We start from the raw sequence: 23,643 nt of genomic DNA on the forward strand, positions 1-23,643 counted from the left end.
TTCGCTATGAAACGTTTCACCAGATATTATGTATTTCGAATTATCAGTAACATACAGACCGATAATGTGAATCGTTTTCTTTTCCCAAGCCTTTACGTACTTCCTGTTCTATAAGCACGGCAGCATCGTCTACCCCACCGATGTTCTTATTAAAGGATTTCACTGGAACAGGCAAGCTGTCCTCGATCAGTAGTAGCGAAGGTCGAGAGGAGTCGGAGAGCCTTTTCCTCATTCCTTTCGTTCTTGTAGCTGGCACTTAAAACCTCTTGTCTCATTAAAACCATGTTCATCCGGGTCAACCAGAGTATTGATAGCTGCTAGCATTTTCCTGTGATATCGTTATGTTCCTGTAATATATACCCCTCACCAATTTCCAATATGTTCTTAGCAAGGAAAAAATATCACAGACAACATGATATCCTTTTCCTAGTAATAAATGACTACGTTGTAAACACTGCCTCGGTTACTTGACTGTCCAGGTGGTTTACACTGAAAACCTTTCAACAGGTAATAACGCCTGAATAGGCGCCGCAGCTCTCGATAAGAACCCAAAATCCAACGCCAAATTTATTAATTTTGTTGGGATGTATTGCCAAATCGCAGCCCTCCCACGCGTCCCGACCAGTGTTTCATCAACGGACACGTCTTCACTTCTCGTTGTGGTAAACAGATGTTTTGAACAGTCGATTGGCAAGTTCTAGCAGAGATTTGAAGTATACGTCGGGCCTGAAAAAACTCAAACAAAACACGAAGGCATCTAGAGTTTGATAATATTTGCTGATATTTGACCCATGTCTTGAACGCACAATTTACGGCACCAAAAAATACTGTACCTACAACCAACTTGATGCTGTAGAACGTTAGTTCGAGACCGGTCAGGGAACAAGCAAGAAACACCTTCATCATTTGTATTTCTATGTTAGAGATAAATGCATGACATGGTATATATAAGCTTCTTTAATTACATACATTTTACAATAAGTGTGATGGGTTGTTATGTAAAGTTGATTACATTTGCTTCGGGAAGCCCCATTATAGTTCCGTTATGAAAGTGTTTTGACCATGCATTTGTATGAAATCCAGATTCCTTTTCGTTAACTAAAAATAATATACATTAATGAAAAAATATGATTGCTGAGTACCCTATACATTATGCTTTAGGTAATGTATATTACGAATCCCTTCGTCTTCGGACGAGTGATATTTTGCGTTTTCCTTTTCTACAAAACATTTTTTAAAACTGCAATAGATCTACCTGTAATTCGCGGAGTTCCGTTTAGGTATTTTTTCGTTATTGGTGATATGGACACAATTCAATGTAATGTTAACACCGTGCGCTTGTAAGTTTGATATGAATTCATGTCACCTATCGTGTCTTTGATCTTGGCATGTGCAACTTTCAGTCGTCGGTCACTGGGGAGACGAACTAGAAACTTAAAAAAACATTATGAAACACGTTTTTATTTTGGTATGAAATGTGAATTTAATTTCAGTCGATTTAATACAGAACACAGAAATGTGTCTCTGTTGATGGCTGAATGTTGTGTAACTTTGCCATCTGTACAGAACAAAAAGGAATTCTCAGGGGATAAACTATACCACATTAACCCGATATGTTTATGTATGAACGTGCAGCTATCGTATGGAAAAGCTGTGATCCGAGAAAGTGGCGTCCTGGAATCAATCCAAATAACTGCCATTCATATTGATAGGCACAGGTCAGGACTCTAAGGACTGACTAAAGCTGTTAGCTAAGATAAAGATATTTTTGTTTAATTCAATCACTAATCACAGGACAAAAGCATCCCTGCTGATGTGAGACTGGAACTGGTGAGCTGCTCCCGCGCTGTAACGGTCCATTTTCAATCATAGATCGTGGAGATGGAAAACAATGCAAATTTGGTATAAAGTGTGGATGTCATTGTCATTGGATACATCATGCGTATGTCCTTATATAGGGTAAGAAGACACCACGCCCATACACGTGTCTGGCAATCACAGGGTCATGCTTTGTTTTCTAACTGATGTAAGCAGCAAATTTCCTTAATAACGGCTAATGATATTTTCTCATCAATAGACTTGGCAAAAATGTTTATGTAGGCAAAACCAGAAATGGTCTATGAATGTTACCGTTTCAATGGAGGAGTGGATAGAAATGACCTACACCTTGGACGACAATATATAGGAAAACTGTAAAGCATCGAAAAGAATCGTATGTAACATGTTTCATCGCCTCTTGTTGAATGAAAATAAACAAAACCTTATCGTAGAGTTTATCGAACTCATTATCGAGATTTTGTGATATCATATAGTTTATCCAACTCACTGTAGAAAATTTGTGATAAAGCCGTTTTTATCGGACTCGTTATAGAAAATGTGTGATATAGCAGACTTTATCCGACTCTTTCTAAATAATTTGTGATATAACAGACTTTATCCGACTCGTTATTAAGGGTTTGTGATAAAGCAGACTTTATCCGACTCATTGTAAAGGGTTTGTGATATAGCAGACTTTATCCGACTCATTGTACAGGGTTGTGATATAATTCTTTATCCGACTCATTGTTCAGGGTTTGTGATATAAGTCTTTATCCGACTCTTTGTACAGGGTTTGTTATATATCAGACTTTATCCGACTCTTTGTACAGGGTTTGTTATATAACAGACTTTATACATTGTACAGGGTTTGTGATATAGTCTTTTGAGGGTTTGTATATAGTCTTTATCCGACTCTTTATACTCATTGTTCAGGGTTTGTTATATAACAGACTTTATCCGACTCATTGTACAGGGTTTGTGATATAACAGACTTTATCCGACTCATTGTACAGGGTTTGTGATATAACAGACTTTATCCGACTCATTGTACATGGTTTGTGATATAACAGACTTTATCCGACTCATTGTACATGGTTTGTGATATAACAGACTTTATCCGACTCATTGTACAGAGTTTGTGATATAACAGTCTTTATCCGACTCATTGTACAGGGATTGTGATATAGCAGACTTTATCCGACTCATTGTACAGAGTTTGTGATATAACAGTCTTTATCCGACTCATTGTACAGGGTTTGTGATATAACCGTCTTTATCCGACTCATTGTACAGACTCATTGTACAGGGTTTGTGATCATTGTACAGGGTTTGTGATATAACAGTCTTTATCCGACTCATTGTACAGGGTTTGTGATATATAACAGACAGACTTTATCCGACTCATTGTACAGAGTTTGTGATATAACAGTCTTTATCCGACTCATTGTACAGGGTTTGTGATATAGCAGTCTTTATCCGACTCATTGTACAGGGAATGTGATATAAGTCTTTATCCGACTCATTGTTCAGGGTTTGTAATATAACAGACGTTATCCGACTCATTGTACAGGGTTTGTGATATAAGTCTTTATCCGACTCATTGTTCAGGGTTTGTGATATAAGTCTTTATCCGACTCATTGTACAGGGTTTGTGATATAACAGACTTTATCCGACTCATTGTACAGGGTTTGTGATATAACAGTCTTTATCCGACTCATTGTACAGGGTTTGTGATATAGCAGTCTTTATCCGACTCATTGTACAGGGAATGTGATATAAGTCTTTATCCGACTCATTGTTCAGGGTTTGTAATATAACAGACTTTATCCGACTCATTGTACATGGTTTGTGATATAAGTCTTTATCCGACTCATTGTACAGGGTTTGTGATATAACAGTCTTTATCCGACTCATTGTACAGGGATTGTGATATAGCAGACTTTATCCGACTCATTGTAAAGGGTTTGTGATATAAGTCTTTATCCGACTCATTGTTCAGGGTTTGTAATATAACAGACTTTATCCGACTCATTGTACATGGTTTGTGATATAACAGACTTTACTGATATAAGTCTTTATCCGACTCATTGTTCAGGGTTTGTTATATAACAGACTTTATCCGACTCATTGTACAGGGTTTGTGATATAACAGACTTTATCCGACTCATTGTACAGGGTTTGTGATATAAGTCTTTATCCGACTCATTGTACAGGGTTTGTGATATAACAGACTTTATCCGACTCATTGTACAGGGTTTGTGATATAAGTCTTTATCCGACTCATTGTACAGGGTTTGTGATATAAGTCTTTATCCGACTCATTGTACAGGGTTTGTAATATAACAGACTTTATCCGACTCATTGTACAGGGTTTGTGATATAACAGTCTTTATCCGACTCATTGTACAGGGATTGTGATAAAGCAGACTTTATCCGACTCATTGTACAGGGTTTGTGATATAACAGACTTTATCCGATTCATTGTACATGGTTTGTGATATAACAGACTTTATCCGACTCATTGTTCAGGGTTGTGATATAACAGACTTTATCCGACTCATTGTACAGGGTTTGTAATATAACAGTCTTTATCCGACTCATTGTACAGGGATTGTGATAAAGCAGACTTTATCCGACTCATTGTACAGGGTTTGTGATATAACAGACTTTATCCGACTCATTGTACATGGTTTGTGATATAACAGACTTTATCCGACTCATTGTACAGGGTTGTGATATAACAGACTTTATCCGACTCATTGTTCAGGGTTTGTGATATAACAGACTTTTACTCATTGTACATGGTTTGAGATATAACAGACTTTATCCGACTCATTGTTCAGGGTTTGTGATATAACAGACTTTATCCGATTCGTTGTACAGTGTTTGTGATAAAACAGTCTTTATCCGACTCATTGTACAGGGTTGTGATATAACAGACTTTATCCGACTCATTGTACAGGGTTTGAGATATAACAGACTTTATCCGACTCATTGTACAGAGTTTGTGATATAACAGACTTTATCCGACTCATTGTACAGGGTTTGTGATATAAGTCTTTATCCGACTCATTGTACAGGGTTGTGATATAGCAGACTTTATCCAACTCATTGTACATGGTTTGAGATATAACAGACTTTATCCCACTCATTGTACAGGGTTGTGATATAGCAGACTTTATCCGACTCATTGTACATGGTTTGAGATATAAGTCTTTATCCGACTCATTGTACATGGTTGTGATATAGCAGACTTTATCCGACTCATTGTACAGGGTTTGTGACATAACAGACTTTATCCGACTCATTGTACAGGGTTTGTGATATAACAGACTTTATCCGACTCATTGTACAGGGTTGTGATATAGCAGACTTTATCCGACTCATTGCACAGGGTTTGTAATATAACAGTCTTTATCCGACTCATTGTACATGGTTTGTGATATAACAGACTTTATCCGACTCATTGTACAGGGTTTGTGATATAACAGACTTTATCCGACTCATTGTACATGGTTTGAGATATAACAGACTTTATCCGACTCATTGTACAGGGTTTGTGATATAACAGACTTTATCCGACTCATTGTTCAGGGTTTGAGATATAACAGACTTTATCCGACTCATTGTATAGAGTTTGAGATATAACAGACTTTATCCGACTCATTGTACAGGGTTTGTGATATAACAGACTTTATCCGACTCATTGTACAGAGTTTGTGATATAACAGACTTTATCCGACTCATTGTACAGGGTTTGTGATATAACAGACTTTATCCGACTCATTGTACAGGGTTTGTGATATAAGTCTTTATCCGACTCATTGTACAGGGTTGTGATATAGCAGACTTTATCCGACTCATTGTACAGGGTTTGTGATATAACAGACTTTATCCGACTCATTGTACATGGTTTGAGATATAACAGACTTTATCCGACTCATTGTTCAGGGTTTGTAATATAACAGTCTTTATCCGACTCATTGTACATGGTTTGAGATATAGCAGACTTTATCCGACTCATTGCACAGGGTTTGAGATATAACAGACTTTATCCGACTCATTGTTCAGGGTTTGTAATATAACAGTCTTTATCCGACTCATTGCACAGGGTTTGTGATATAAGTCTTTATCCGACTCATTGTACATGGTTTGAGATATAGCAGACTTTATCCGACTCATTGCACAGGGTTTGAGATATAACAGACTTTATCCGACTCATTGTATAGAGTTTGTGATATAACAGACTTTATCCGACTCATTGTATAGAGTTTGTGATATAACAGACTTTATCCGACTCATTGTTCAGGGTTTGTGATATAACAGACTTTATCCGACTCATTGTACATGGTTTGAGATATAACAGTCTTTATCCGACTCATTGTACATGGTTTGAGATATAACAGTCTTTATCCGACTCATTGTTCAGGGTTTGTGATATAACAGTCTTTATCCGACTCATTGTTCAGGGTTTGTGATATAACAGACTTTATCCGACTCATTGTACATGGTTTGAGATATAACAGTCTTTATCCGACTCATTGTACAGGGTTGTGATATGTCTTTATCCGACTCATTGTACAGGGTTGTGATATAACAGACTTTATCCGACTCATTGTACAGGGTTGTGATAAAGCAGACTTTATCCGACTCATTGTACAGGATCTGTCATATAGCAGACTTTATCCGACTCATTGTACAGGGTTTGTGATATAACAGACTTTATCCGACTCATTGTTCAGGGTTTGTGATATAACAGACTTTATCCGACTCATTGTACATGGTTTGAGATATAACAGACTTTATCCGACTCATTGTACATGGTTTGAGATATAACAGACTTTATCCGACTCATTGTACAGGGTTTGTGATATAACAGACTTTATCCGACTCATTGTACATGGTTTGAGATATAACAGACTTTATCCGACTCATTGTACAGGGTTTGTGATATAACAGACTTTATCCGACTCATTGTACAGGGTTTGTGATATAACAGACTTTATCCGACTCATTGTACAGAGTTTGTGATATAACAGACTTTATCAGACTCATTGTACAGGGTTTGTGATATAACAGTCTTTATCCGACTCATTGTACAGGATCTGTCATATAGCAGACTTTATCCGACTCATTGTACAGGGTTTGTGATATAACAGACTTTATCCGACTCATTGTACATGGTTTGAGATATAACAGACTTTATCCGACTCATTGTACAGGGTTTGTGATATAACAGACTTTATCCGACTCATTGTACATGGTTTGAGATATAACAGACTTTATCCGACTCATTGTACATGGTTTGAGATATAACAGACTTTATCCGACTCATTGTACAGGGTTTGTGATATAACAGACTTTATCCGACTCATTGTACAGGGTTTGTGATATAAGTCTTTATCCGACTCATTGTACAGGGTTGTGATATAGCAGACTTTATCCGACTCATTGTACAGGGTTTGTGATATAACAGACTTTATCCGACTCATTGTACATGGTTTGAGATATAACAGACTTTATCCGACTCATTGTTCAGGGTTTGTAATATAACAGTCTTTATCCGACTCATTGCACAGGGTTTGTGATATAAGTCTTTATCCGACTCATTGTACATGGTTTGAGATATAGCAGACGTTATCCGACTCATTGCACAGGGTTTGAGATATAACAGACTTTATCCGACTCATTGTACATGGTTTGAGATATAACAGACTTTATCCGACTCATTGTACAGGGATTGTGATATAACAGACTTTATCCGACTCATTGTACAGGGTTTATGATATCGTATAATTTATCTGACTACTATGGATTACCTGCCCAACTTACATAAGTGACCATACCTGTGTATGTGTCATTACGTTACCTGAGAACATGTAAACATCTTGTTCTAATTGTGGTTACATGTAAAAACATCCAATACGGTGGGTAATATGACAATCGCTAACAATAAAGGGTTTTGGCCACGATTTTCACAATGCCATATTTCAACCTAAGATAGTGCTATCCCGTCTCTCGGCACACAGACAACCGAAAAGCTGGTCCCCTTCAGCTTATTCTGGTGAATATGCATATTTATGATACGAATCGAGGTCACGTGACGCTTGACGTCAAAGTTTTACTTCAGTAATAGCTATTAAGACATAACTACACAGGTCACGCCTACATGTACATTGTATATTCATTTACAAATGTTCAAAATGGCTTTAAAGTGAAACTTTCCTTCGTAGAGCGTATAATTTACATAATGATTTATGACAGCGAAATATAATGCGTTTTCCTTTCAAGTCTATTTTGAAAGGGAACAGCGACCGGTCACGAAAAAAAAAAAAAAAAAGAAAGAAAAGATAAAAAGAAGAAAAAGAAAAATCATGGCTATTTCTAAGAGGTATAGGACTTACCCGACAGCACTGATACACTTCTATGTCTCATACAAGTAAATATAATACATGATTGTAATGACAGTATGCTGTGCTCGAGTTGCTAGGTCCATATCAATGAAATACAAGTAATCAGAGTAGATGTATGATGTAAGTAGGGTCGTTTTACAATGATGCCATTTGAATAATTAATGAACAAAACAACGGAGTCTTATTTCATGGTACCTCGCCCTCGCAGGAAAAGGTATGGCTGTGTGTTTCGGTTTACAGCGAGAAACAGAAAGCAAACCTATTCGTGCTTTACAAACAAATTTTGTTTACGCTGATATTCTATATTCCTTTGGGTTTCAATAAAACTATTATGGCGTCGGGTAAGAACTGATTATGTAGGATTTTTTTTCTTTTTTGGTCGGAAATTATACTTCAATAATACTTACATAAACGGTTGCTATCAGAATCAAGGAGAGTGACCGTTTTTTACAGAAATACACAGAAAATATATGATACAAGAATATATTGATTTATTTGATTTAAACATATTTATTGCCCCAAAATTGAGCAAAGGATTAGGCACAAGTTATTTCAACTTAAGACCGCCTTTTCCTCTAATACAATATATGATAAATATTTACATGATAACATTAACAAGGCATACATAATATATTTAACATTTAGTACATTTTACTTAAAATCTGTTGCTGGATTTGATAAAAATTTGCACGTGTCTGAATACTTCTGTATTGGTGGTTAGGGACAGATTTTCATTTCCAAATAAAAATAGATGTAAATTCACTTGATCTAAGTTCAACATGTTTATACTTTGAAAAAATTATGTTCTTACCCTATCATAAAGCTTACATTCTAGGAAGAAGAAGAATGTGATACTACCAATGATCAGAAATATTTTTCTTGGTACATTCCTGGAATGATACATGAAGTCATTGTACTGAGAAAAAAACTCGGACAATCAATGTAGCTTGACTATTGCAATGATTGGATGCCACTCAACAATTCTAGTTACTCAATGCGTTATGTAAAGGGTGAATTTATGAAAAATAATCCAAAATTATGTCGGAGTAGGCCCCACGCTCCCTTCTCTCCTCCCCAAAAGTTATCGAGACAGCTACCTATCTATTCCAAAGAAAATGTTTCTTTGTACTGAGAAAAAATGTTTATGATTCTGTCAACATTTAGATTATATTCTTATATTGATATATGGTAGTTGATACAGAAAGACTTCATCCTCCACATATCTTGTCAACACCCCCAAACACTTCACTCCTCTCCCCAAAAAAATCTTCACCCACAAAGACTTTACGCTTCTTGTTGGCTCTCCGCAGACTTCACTCTCCTTGTTTTGCGTCAAATAAAGCCTACTTCACGTCAACCCCCTGTAGACTTCGAATTCTTGAAATCATTTGTAACACTACATAGCTTCTGCTTCTTTTTGACTGATGATGTAGTTTTGTACATATATCTTAACATTTTTCAAGATGTTCTCAACATTTTAATTCCAGTGATTTCTTTAGTTGCCATAAATAAATTCATAACATAAACTTTACGTTCCTGAAGACGATTTCTTCTCGTGTCTTTTGTCAACCCCCAGAGAGTTCACGTTAATCCCTTGACGTTTTCACGCTCCGACGTCGGACGCTGAACTGACGGCATGACATGATATTTGTGATGTACCGCCTCGTTGAATGGGTTTTTCTTCATATATGCTTCTTACATGCTATTTTAACTGTAAAGTCAAATCTAACTAACATCACTTAGAGCCTGACATTGTATCACTATATACACACATGTAGCACGCGAACACGTGTATATCAAATATATTTCAACGATACCTGTACAAATGTATGTTTCAAACACATTTTGATACTTTGTTGTAATCATTACATGAAGTGATGTGGGATTTCGAAGTATACAGGGAGATAACTCTTGCATTTATCTGTGCGAATAACAAAGTGTTTTCTACTAATATTTTCTGTGTTTATTATTATTACCTATTTAGATCTAGTGTTCAAATGTTCATGCGTTTCAGAATATAATTCTTCTGGATCCAATAGATGTTTTTTTATGTCCTTGATCTACACCGAACCGGTGACTTATTGTTAGATATACAGAGGTGAAAACACAAGTAAAATTCAGTCCACTTAATTGTAGATAAATACACGTATTAGTCGATGAATTAACATATCAATATAATCCCTGAATTGACTACAAACAATTCTGAGAAAAAATAAATCAATAAGTGTATAATTGTTTGAATTTGTGTGTATAAATACAGTATCGTTAACAAATTTAACTTTCCGGATATCTGTGTAATACAACGTCTCTAAAATTACATGCATTTATTGTATTTCCGGAGAAAATAATGGCCAAGGACATATTTCGTGGAGGATTTCGACATATTTGTCGGCGTATTTATGCTGATCTGAGTGCTGAAGGTCAATGTGGGAAACGTTTTTACACAACGTATGTATTGTGTTATTAAAAATTAAACAATAAGTGCGTCATTTGCCTTTCCTACAACTCGATATGCCCAATACATTATAACTTATTTTAGAATACTTCGAACCCATTCTTCATAATTGCTCACCACAAAGTAGCTACATAGCTGTCCCATCAGATCCCATCAGATATTCTTATATCATTCCTCAACGTGTACTTTAAAAAGTCAAGATCCCTATTCTTACAGGCAGAGACAGACAACACAAGACTCTTACAAGTCTTTCTTTCCACTTATACCCGTACTGGGGCCACCAGCAAATATGAAAATCTGGCTGTATCGAAGAATAATTGGGAAATTATAGGTGTGTACAGTATAGGCATATACGCTATAGACATTGGCTAGCCTTTTATGTAACAGGGATAAAAGTAGTAGAACCATGGGTTGTACTCTCCATAATTCAAGATCTGATCCCAGGATATAAGAGGACGTATTTGAACATCAATGTATTATGTCATCTATGATAATACAGCACCCTCTCATTTCCTTCTAGGAACCAGAGGGGACTACAGACTTGTGTCATGTCCATCCATTTGTCCATCCCTCTGCCCATTCCTTTGCTTTCTGGTTAGAACTCAATCTTCTGAACTACTTGTCACTGGGACTTCATACTTGGGGTATAGGTTAACTTTGGTGAGGCAGTGAGTAGCAGATCATAGGTAGGTCACTCTGACCTACATTTTTATCTTTGACCTTTTTACATCAAAGAAAAGGTTTGTCATGACTTGATTGTGTTAGCCACTAGTCACTGAAACTTCATGCCTATGGGTTCATGTTGGTAAGGTGGTGTGTCACGTATCAAAAGTAGATCACTGTGACCTACATTGTGATCATTGACCAACATGGAAGAAAAAAATGGTTTTGCATATAGTTTAACCTTCTGCTGGAAACTGTATTTCACTGAATTGTCTTATCTGTTATGAACAACATTTAGACTGATATAGAAAAGAATGAACATTATAATATGTAATCAACTTCAAAGTGTCAACATAAGTTGAGAGAATTTTACCATCCAGGGTGAGAGGATGCATTTGAAGTTCCAATTTCTGTCTTGTTAAGTTGATATTGCAATTTGCAAACTTTGTCTGTGTACATTTGACCATTTCACTTATTTCATTAAGAAATGGTTTGATCTTATACTGTGTTTTTGAATTTGTACATCCTGATTTGTTGTTAAAGTCTTGTTAAGCCTTAACAGCTCTAAAACCTTATCCATGACTGTCATTGCATGGGAGCAGCCGTGTTTAAAATGATGTGTTTTGTTGTTCCTAATTGGATCAACATGTACAGGTTTCATTTGTTCTTGACATGGACTGAAATGATTTATGTCATGTTGTAGTGTTTTAGACCTAACTGATACTGATACTGCTAATTTTGAAGCTTAGTTTCCCCTTAATGAGGGCCAAAATTCTACTGGTCAAGTTGGATAGCATGTTAAAAACTTATTGGTCTGCCAAGTGGATAAGATTGTGACAATTTTCAGGTGGAAAAGTCTGTGACAGTTTCCAGACATAAAAGACTGTGATAGTTTTCAGGTGGAAAACATTTCAATATACATTATTATAGTGTTTTTTCTTTTATTTTATTAAGCTTAATATTTTCATGTTGTAGCATTGTATTTCAAGTAACAGAAAATGTTTGCTGTTTACAGATCAAGATTAAAAGAATTTGGAAAATGTGAGGAAGCAAAAAGTGCAGATATCCCTTATGATCCAGGACAGGTATGTACAATAAAAGATGAAAAATTCACATAAAGTCTATTAGAAATTAAAGAGCCAGTCATATCAGCATTGCCAAAGTATGAAATTATTTGAGAGATGATATAATAATGGATTGTTTGATTTATAAAATGATATATGACTCCATACATGTATGTAGTTTTCTGATCAGATACAAATTTAAGCAAAGACTGAACTTGACCAGAACTTTCGATCTGCTGAAATCACAAAATGAAAATTTATGTCATTTTATTGATGTTAACAAACACTGTATCAAATAATAAAAAAAATTTCCTCCCTTGATCTCCTTAAAATACAGGGACATAATACTGATATTTGCATATTCATCATTAATTTTTCTGAAATTGGAATAATGTTCTTGCAATTTAGACCATTAAACACATTTTGACAAGGTAATGAGTCACATACACACAATCTTCATATTCAGAATCCATGCCATCTATGCACATAGCTGAACTGGTGTTCTTAAATAATCAATGCTATATAAAGTCTATTAATATAACTCAAATGTTTTGTTGATTTTGTTGTAGCTGTTCCTCCACAAGTCCTTTTTCTACAGAGGTATAATTCTCTTCTCCTGGAACAGTCGAATTCTTGATATAACGCATGTCAATACTTCTGATAAACACAAGGAAAAATCTAGGTATGTTAACTGGACACATCAGTATTACTGTTAAAAAACAAGGAGAAATCTGGGCATGCTTGCAGTGACATGTCAGTATTTCTAATAAAAAACATTGAGAAATCTAGGTACCTGGGTATGTTATTGTTGACATGTCAGTATTTTTGATAAAGCAAGGTGAAATCTGGGAATACGTACAGTAACATGTCAGTATTTCTGTTAAAAACATGGAAAAATCTTGGTATGTTTACTTGACACATCAGTATTTCTGTTAAAAACATGAAGAAATCTACGTATGTTTTTGGTAACACTTCAGAATTTCTGCTAAAACCACAGAGAAGTCTAGGCATGTTTACCATGGCATATCTATACCTGACAAAAACTGATTATGTTTATAGTGAACGGGAACTGATCTACAGACATGTACACCATTCCTGATTACTCACTACTGAAAAAATTGTAATGAAAACATTTCCTTTGATGTAGATAAACATTTTAAATGTTTCCTTTCAATTGTTAATATATGTACAGTAATTTTGTATTTCCTATAGTACATAGTTGTAAGTGATTTAAAACACTAATAATATGATCAGAATTTGTTACCTTGTACATGTATATGTTTCCTGTGAATTGTTAGTACCTATACAATTGTTATATTTCCTTTGTAGCAAGCAGACAGATGTCAAATCTCACCACAGTGACACTAAACGTATCAAACGAAGCTTTCAGCAGTATTATATGGTATTGAGTGATCCTCGCGACTCTCCATATAAGGTAAAGTGAATAGAGTGTTCAAATGATATTATATGTACTTTGGTCTATATATACATGTCTTTCTGTGGAAGTTAAGCCTACTAAAGCTCTTCTTTACATGGCTGCCATCAAATTTGTATTTGAGAACCATACAGTCTGTATTTAGTGAATTAGAAGTACAATACAGTAATAGTGTGTAATAAGTAAGTATTGTACTGGTGTATTAGAAGTTCAATAATGTAATGGTGTATTAGAAGGACAATACTGTACAACACTTTACTGGTGTATTAGAAGTACAATACTGTACTGGTGTATTAGAAGTACAATACTGTACTGGTGTATTAGAAGTACAATACTGTACTGGTGTATTAGAAGTACAATACTGTACTGGTGTATTAGAAGTACAATACATACAATACTGTACTGGTGAATTAGAAGTACAATACATTTTTGGTATATATTTAAATCATACTATCCGTATTCTTACTCTGAAATACAGTTATTACTGATGCCAAAAGCTTAAAATCTTATTTTCATCGTCCATGTTTTTATTATTTATTTATTATCTTTTTTTTTAACTCCTTTAGGTGACATTGTTGGTTTTTTGAGGGAAAAGTTCAAATCAATGAATATTGTATTGTACAGACTTCTTGCTTTATTTCAGAGGAACCAGGTGGCAGCAATGCATTACTTACAGGACAGAAATGGTGAGTAAATGGGTGTGGAATGTCAGTGTTCCTTTGAGCAGGACATCAGGAGGGTCACAGGAAACAAAGCTTATATTATATCATTTTTACAACTTCACATCATGTGTGATAATAGGTATAAATAAACTTGGTTACCAGCTTTAGATCTACCATGGTGGTGTCTTTGGTTACCAGCTTTAGATCTACCATGGTGGTGTCTTTGGTTACCAGCTTTAGATCTACCATGGTGGTGTATTTGGTTACCAGCTTTAGATCTACCATGGTGGTGTCTTTGGTTACCAGCTTTAGATCTAACATAGTGGTTTCTTTAGTTACCAGCTTTAGATCTACCATGGTGGTGTCTTTGGTTACCAGCTTTAGATCTACCATGGTGGTGTCTTTGGTTACCAGCTGTAGATCTACCGTGGTGGTGTCTTTGGTTACCAGCATTAGATCTACCATAGTGGTTTCTTGTGTTACCAACTTTAGATCTACCATGGTGGTGTCTTTGGTTACCAGCTTTAGATCTACCATGGTGGTGTCTTTGGTTACCAGCTTTAGATCTACCATGGTGGTGTCTTTGGTTACCAGCTTTTGATCTACCATGCCTTTAACATGAGTTGGAATCCTTTTAACATGTCAAACTGCCAAACTGTTTCTTATTGGTAGTTGTTCACTAATTATAATCCTGGCTGTTGGATTAGATTTTAATTTTGAATCTGTTAAGCATGGTCAGAAATAAATATCTTATGCTGCTGTTTATTTCAGGTGTATCTGCAACTGTATGTAAAGTCAGCAATACAGATATTGTCAATCACGACGACATCATACCCTACACCAGCACAGAGGAAATACCGATCGCCAATGAAGTCTTCAAGTCATACTTCGATTATGACAAGGACAAAGGTATGATAGACTGGTAAACAATCTAGATTCTGTGTAATTCGGGAGGGCAATAGGGCACACTGGTCATATAATACTGAGTGTTAAGTTGACTTGATTATAGGTCTTTTTTTGCAGGCAATTAGAAATAGGATACAATGTTATTTTCCTTATATCTAAAGGAAATTACATTATATATTGTCTGAATCTGATCTTGATATTTTATAAATAAACTTGTGTTTGTTTCCTGTGAGTCAGCACTGGATTGAAGACACATTGAATAACATGTATAAATAGAGGCAAATAATGATTTAGTGCTTTTATCAGTGTTAATATTATGTTTCTTAATTTATCTATTGGCTTAGAATGTCTGTTTATAAAATCGCCAGGAACAGTCATATTTAGTTCTGTGATTTTGTTAAGTAAAATTATGTAACATAATGTCTAAAAACTAATTTGGAAAGAAATTTAATTTGTGCCATTATAATAAACAATAATAAAAAAACAAAAATGAAAATTAAGAATAATTGTCTATTTGACACCACTGAGTACGTCATTACAGTTAGAATTCTGATCCCAGCCAATATTAAGTGATGTCACATCAATCCTGAGTCTCACATATTTTGGACAAAATTTACCTTCTTTACATAGTGATGTACACATCATCTAAATGTTTGTGATTTTATAATAATTATGTGTTATACAAATCACAGTTGAAGAATGAAAGTGAAGCTGATCATATCACGTTCCTTATTCTGTGTGGACAATTTCTTCCTATAATGTTTTAACGTCTTTGAGATATATATGTAAGTATATTGCAGTAAAACATTAGATTAAAATATATTCTACATGTTTGTATAGTGCCAGCATGTCGTGTGAAACCAGAGCTGAATATTACAATACAGACACACATTCCATGGTCCGACATGGACAATGTTGTGTACAAGGAAACAACAAAACACATCCAGGTCACCTGTATACCATTCTTTTTAGGAGCAAGTCAATATACTGAGGTAGGTATGAGAGGAGACAATATACATCAGGGGTTATGATAAAACATTCTGTATAGGTGTTGAGATGTATAAACATTAGAAAAAAGTGTCTTACTGATCAGCTGTTTAATGTGAATAATTAAGAACAAAGACAGAGTAAGAATTCCATATTTAATGTTCAGATAGCAACATATTTTAACAAGATAGTATCTAGTTTAAAATTATTTTGAATGCAAATAATTAGTGTGAGTGTATAGCACCTCTTTATATATTCAGTTAGAAATTTCATTTTTCTTTTTTAAATTTTAATTTTGTGAGTTAGTGAAACTTAAAGCTAGTAGTGTCAAATATATTTTGTCTTTTACAGATGAAAACATCAAAACCAATAAAAACATTCACTGTAAGTATGAGTACTTTACATTTTAGTGTTCTTTGTCAGTTTTCTAGGGACATTATTTTGTTGTGATTTGATATCAAATTCTTAGTGTCATTTACAACATTAATACATAATACATGATATTGGTATCGTTTTGGATCGAGACAAAAAGACTGATTGTGTTGTACTTGGTTCTGGAGATATATCTGTAAAATGTCTAATAACAAAAATACATTTTATAGTAATGTGTTGATGTAATGTTATATTTCAGTGGATGTATTGTGTCCGGATAGAAAACCTGGGTATGGACATACTCCAACTGAGAAATAGGGAGTGGTTTGTGTTTTGTACTTCCACATCTAAAATCAACACTGAACGTGGGCCTTCAATAGAAGGTCAGGTAAGTACTAAGTTATGTGAACAAAGACACTAATGTTCCTACTCCCTTATAAAGGTCCTGCGGCATCCATCAGCCTATGGGATTATCAAGACACGTAAATTTACACCATCGTTCTATGTGTGTGATGTAATTTATCTATCATTTGTGTCTTGATAAAGGGTCAGACTGCCTGGAAAATTTGACAATTCACTTGTCCTTACTGTTGTTATTACTTCATGGATCAAATATACCAGAATATATATATATATCTGTTTAACCTTGATAGATGTTGAACTCACTGGCATCAGGGAATGGGTGTTATGTTGGTGTTATTACCTATAATTAATCACTATCAGAACTTATTCTATTTGGACCCTTTTAGTTCCTACACAGATGTATGTAGGAGTTATCCCACATGAACCGTTTTAGTTCCTACACATATGTATGTAGGAGTTATCCCACATGGACCCTTATAGTTCCTACACATACATGTATGTAGGAGTTATCCCACATGGTCCTTTTTACCTGGTATTTCCTACACAAAAATGTATGTAGGGGTTATCCCACTTGGACCTTCCACATGGGACACCTCTATCTTTCATCATTAATCACCTAAACAGATAACATCATCAATTTTTTCCCAGTGATATATGTGTACCATTGATAAGGAAACAAATTATTGAGTTTATCTCTACAAAGTGAGGACTAATTTTTATGATTGGAAATAATCCAGTGGAATAAAAAAAATTTTTGTTTAGCCCTCACATTGTCTTTTCTTCAATCTATAAAGTCATGCATGTACCCTGAGTTTTGTATGTTTTATCCACTTCACACAGATATCAGCTGTTAATGTTCAACTTTATTTAGGTTGAAATGTGTGCAATTACATGAAAAATTTTCATTAGTGTGAGTTTGGAAATCCATTTTAGATCCTGACTCAAAAAGCTTCAGTCACTGTTTCTTTTAATGATGACATGTATGTTATTGGACTACACTGTCATGTTTCATCTGTTCTGAAATATGTTGTGCTGATCATACAATATGTATATGTTTTAGGATTAATCAAACTTAAACTAGTTCTGTTTGTGTGTTTATAGGAGCCAATCCTGTCCCCTGACACGAAATGTTATCAATATGTGTCTCTCGTTCACCTCAATTCTCCTCGAGGAAGTTTATGGTAAGTACCATTTTCTTACTATATTAAAACTTGTTGATAAGGAAATACTGATAGCAGTTAGATCATGTATATAGACTGTTGGTGGGACTATAACATGTATAGTAATCATGTAAAAATCAGGGAGATTTTCAATGTTTGTTAGGTCATGGTAATTCTGGTTGTTATAGTTACTGGTGTATAATTCAAAGGAAAATAGCAGATTGTTTTCAAACTCAGCATTACTCAAGTATGTGTTTGTAATATTTAGTTAAAGATTTACATGTTATATATTCTACAGGATTGTGTAGAGAAGTGAAATGCTATCTTGATGCTTTCTAATCTATAAATAGAATTTATGTAATCTATATCTTCCTGAGTTTAGCAAGATGTATGAATTGATGCGTATGATGATTAATAATAGCGTTTCCATGGTTACAGGGGAAACTATACCATGGTGAGACCAGATGGCACAGAAGTGATAATAAGGATTCCTCGCATGGAACTTCGGTGTGACAATGCTAGAAATTTATGATAGGGTACAGAAATAATGGTTATTTAGTTAAACTGTGATAAAAAGTAATCAAAGTGATGTTGACCTTCAAAGTTGTCCTGTCTGAGAAATAGAGGTCATATTTTGACCTTGAAGTCATCTTAGATATCATACTTTTGAATATCTGTTAACGATGACTTCGATAGGCTAAGTGCTGGCTTTGAGAAATAGAACTCAGACGATCGTGACAGCTAGAGGTCAATCCAAGGATTAAAAAGGTCAATTCACAGGTAGAATAAAAGTCAGCTATTGGTTGAAATATGGATCGATCGTCTGTTGAAATGAGGTCAACCTACAGATGGCAGAGAGTGCAAATCGTAGAATGTCTCTGATGTAAGCCCAGTGGAGAAATAGGGGTCACTTCATAGGTGAAAGAGATGCCTACCCACTGATGCAATAAAGATCAACACATTAACGAGATCTTAGTTATCATTTGATGAAATAGTCCCCAACCAATGACAAACCAAGTGGTCAAGCCATAGGTGAATCTCTCTTTTGATGAATTAGTGGACTTAAAGGTGATAAGTGGACTGGCAGCTGAGATAGGGTGCATTGACAAGGGATAGTCTGCAATGTGAACTGTCGAACAAGACATTGTGAAAAGAAAAGTCTGTCTTGGTCTTTCATGTAAGATGAGCAGATTAGGACTTGAGAAGTATTGTGTGCTGTGGAACTCCTAAAAACACTCTGAAATCTTAGAAGGAAAATTAAGGATTCTCCCTACAATCTTTGTACATATAGCTTCCTATTAAAAACCTTTTCCTTGCTTTCATGTGAAACTCACCACTTTTCTTCAGTTAATTTTTTTCTATTAGTCTACAATAGAATTAGTATACTAAAAAAAGTATTTTGAATGTACATTGAAAGTGATAGGTAAATTTTGTTATTTGATGTATAAAACAGGTCTAGTATTTTAATGATTTTAAAAAGCCTCGGTCAAGCTGCAGATAGTTATTAATTAGTTGCAGAAATTCAATATCAAAAGGAAACAAATGTGAGATCCAGCTGTTCTTTATGTAACACAACTTTGCTACAAATATTGGTGAACTTACATGGTCTCTAAAATAAAATAGTTTTGATTCAAGCTTATTTTGAGATGTCACATGGAGAAAACAAACAATGAAGGAATGTGTAGAAGACTACCTTTATAAGGAAAAATGAATGAAATCAGCAAAAATATGAACTTAAAGTTACCATGGTTGTGACAATACTATAGAATCAATATCAACATAAAGCCAGCAAGTACATACCAAAAGGTCTGTAGTCTATTTAATATACATGGGTTGTCACTGTGGTAAAGCCCGTCGGATCTTTATTCTTTAATTTTTGTTTGTTTGTTTTGTTATTAAGTTATCCTAAAAAAATATTTGTTAATGTTTTATTTGTATGTCTTTTGGATGAAGTGCATCAGTGAATAATTAGTCACATGAGTACCTGCCATTTTCTCCCTAATGTACCAGGTCAGGAACTGGTGAATGTTTGAGTGAGAGAATATTGTAAATTCATGTCTGAGAGTGGAGTTATTGATACAAAACTCTTTAATTCCATGAGCCATCAAATTAGTTCTGTTTTGTAAATAAGTATTTACATTAATTATTTACCTATATCTTCTCATCTGACATTATGAACGACCTTCATTGTTCAGAAATATTTGATGCAATTGCTTTTTTCCAGGCATTTCAAACTCTAGTAAATGGTTTATGGGATGTACACAGCATTTGCCTGTAAAACTACTTTGTACCACAATGCTAGGCCAGTGACGAACTTTGTCTCCAGAGACTACATTTATAACAAACATATTTGTTTTGATAAACATTGTATCTGCTCTGGTAAAAGGATTGTAATGTATTGATGTAGCATGTGTTATACAGAAGTACATTGTGTATTTACATTGTAAATAAACCATGCTCAAACTGCTTGTGTATTTCATGTGTGTTACTACTGGCAGCTGGTTAAACAGGAGAAAAACAGACATTACATTCAAGAAATTAGTCTTCTTATTTAGCTGGTACATTTGGGAGAGCATATTAAAAAAATTTGAGTCTCACATATTTTTAGCCAACCAACAGCAGTTGGTGGGCTATTTAAATCGCCCTACGTCTGTGGTCCGTCCGTCCGTCCGTCCTCATCAGGTCTATAAACAATTCTTATTATCGCTATTTCTTGGGAAGTACTGGATGGATCTTTCTCCGATTTCGTTTGTAGGTTTCCTTTAGTCGCAAGTTGTTGGATCTCTTGTTTTACAGGACGATGGTAAAATGTGGAGTGATATAAGGAGAAACGCTACAGAAAAATCCGTCGAGGGATTCTGTGTGAGTAGTGTGGCTATAACTTCTCCCTCACTCATCCTGTTCTCCAGACGGAGCCCACAGACACTTCTTTCACAAACAGAAAAACAGCATTCGGGCACGATGATTTTACAAGGATGATTATCCGAGGGCTGCTATAGAGAGCTGGTTTAAGGACGAAGATGTTGAAGTATGCCAATCTGGTATCATTCACCGTCAAAATAGATGGGAACAAGGGCGTGGATATCGAAAGGGAATTTGTTAAAATATGAAATAAAGCAGGATAATTCAGTAATCTTGCTCTTCCTGCCGGTCTTCTTGATATCCCCTCGTGTATGGATAAAGCTATTAATTTAGACTTTTATACTATTAATTAATCAGTGTTATTAATCGTATCAATGTCTCTGTTATGGACAAGTACAGTTATGTGTCTTGATTGTAGAAAAGGCTACATAGTTTATAGTGGGAAAGCATCCACTTGGAGTCGGTGTAAGTTTATAGTGGGAAAGCATCCACTTGGAGTCGGTGTAAGTTTATAGTGGGAAAGCATCCACTTGGAAGTCGGTGTAAGTTTATAGTGGGAAAGCATCCACTTGGAGTCGGTGTAAGTTTATAGTGGAGAAACATCCACTTGGAGTCGGTGTAAGTTTGTAGTGGAGAAACATCCACTTGGAGTCGGTGTAAGTTTATAGTGGAGAAACATCCACTTGGAGTCGGTGTAAGTTTGTAGTGGAGAAACATCCACTTGGAGTCGGTGTAAGTTTGTAGTGGAGAAACATCCACTTGGAAGTCGGTGTAAGTTTATAGTGGAGAAACATCCACTTTGAGTCGGTGTAAGTTTGTAGTGGAGAAACATCCACTTGGAGTCGGTGTAAGTTTGTAGTGGAGAAACATCCACTTGGAAGTCGGTGTATAGAGGAATAAAACATACAAATCTCACTCCATTTAGGCCGTTTCTTCCATCTTTGACTTTCATCGATCACGAAAGCAATTGTTTCCATTGGCTTCTCAATGGAATTTCTATAGTTCTTATCGTACAGACCATGTACACGATGTTACACAAAATCATATAGTGTAACCTCATCTAAGTGATATAAGAAATTGATCTTATAGAAAATTACAACAGGCAAATACCTACATGTCAACATAATCATAATCCAAACTCAAATTCAATAAACCTAAGACAAAATATGGACAAAAGAAAGATTTAATAGCGACTCCTGAAAAAGTACTAGGAGAATAAGACGTGTGCCGGAAGAGTAAGCGTCTTCTGCTTCATCGACGACTTACGCTATGTAAATCTTGGTCAATCCTAGTAAGTACTGTCACGTCCTCAAGGTATATAAAAACGGCACACTAACAAGCATCAAACACGTTCAGCTTCAAACCGCTCAAAGAAACCGATTTTTCTCAATGAGATCACTATGACGACCCTGTGCTACGAGTTTGTCCTCAATATGACAACTTCTTGCACGAAAATCGTGATAAAGGGAACAGGCCTTTGAATATCGAGTCAACTGCGACATTTAAACACCATAAGTTGGGGTTGCAGGACTGGAAAATTAACAATAAGGAAATTGAAATAATCACGTTTATAATGCAGTTTGGTGGAAAGCTGTCCATGTTAGTATCGTGTTGTGAAAAGATCAAGATAAGCGGCTGATGTAGAAGAAATGATTTAGAATTACTTTGCTTCCGAATATGTTCTGAAAATACATAAATGCCAACTGAAGACTTGTCGTATAGGAAGTGAAGTTTTTAATGTTACAGCATCTGATTCAAATGTCTTAACAGTAACAAGTATTCCACAACTGTCATCAGAATTTGTAGGTTACTTCTGACCGAATGACATTGCGTTTGTATACGTACTTAAAACTTGTGGATTCTTAAAATTGAATTCCCTGTAAAGACCATCTGAATTAAGAGACCAGTTGGATGGGCTTCCCGACAATGGTCACCGATATTCGTTAACAGAATGGCAGTCGTCCATAGTAATCATTAATCAATGTTTTGGCAGGTCCTTAAAGCTCCTTAAGTCTCTTTTGTAATAACACTTTTCTAATTAAACCGATTTAAGATTTTATTTAAGTGAGTGTTTCCAGTCTGTATATGGCGTCTTATGTGTATATAATTATATTATCCGTGACCTTACATAGGGGCACGTTATATGTTGAAGTGAAATCCAGTCCAATTAATCATTCTATTATTCGATCCTTACATTGTGCGTGGGTTGAAATGGTTAGGTGCATTTTTCAGGAACATAAAAACAAATAATTGTCAATACAGAAAATTTGATGTCACCAGAATAGTCTTCGTTAACACGAAATCACATCTATAAACGGCGTCAACACAAGAACAAACTCTCTCTCTATAAAGATAGCGTCATCACAAAACTGCGTCACTGCAAGAATATTTCTACAAAAACAGCACAAGAACAACGTTAACAAAAAAGTCAACGTAAAAACAGCGTCAACACAAAAACAACGCAAAACAACGTCAACATAAA

The 23,643-nt window shown here is 35.2% G+C and overlaps 1 protein-coding gene across 1 annotated transcript; it reads left to right on the forward strand.

The window, feature by feature from the left end:
* The first annotated feature begins 10,579 nt into the window (after positions 1-10,579).
* On the forward strand, positions 10,580-20,765 carry LOC132563726 (polymerase delta-interacting protein 2-like). The gene is made up of 11 exons (XM_060228479.1): positions 10,580-10,680; positions 12,366-12,435; positions 12,984-13,096; positions 13,744-13,849; positions 14,493-14,535; positions 15,283-15,420; positions 16,258-16,409; positions 16,756-16,788; positions 17,036-17,164; positions 18,241-18,320; positions 18,738-20,765. The coding sequence occupies exons 1-11, from the start codon at positions 10,580-10,582 to the stop codon at positions 18,829-18,831; spliced, it is 1,059 nt and encodes a 352-aa protein (XP_060084462.1). The 3' UTR covers positions 18,832-20,765.
* The last annotated feature ends 2,878 nt before the right edge of the window (positions 20,766-23,643 follow it).

The sequence above is a fragment of the Ylistrum balloti genome, unplaced genomic scaffold (assembly GCF_031769215.1).
Source record: "Ylistrum balloti isolate Yb309-2 unplaced genomic scaffold, AGI_CSIRO_Ybal_v1 Utg371838, whole genome shotgun sequence".
NCBI lineage: Eukaryota > Metazoa > Mollusca > Bivalvia > Pectinida > Pectinidae > Ylistrum > Ylistrum balloti.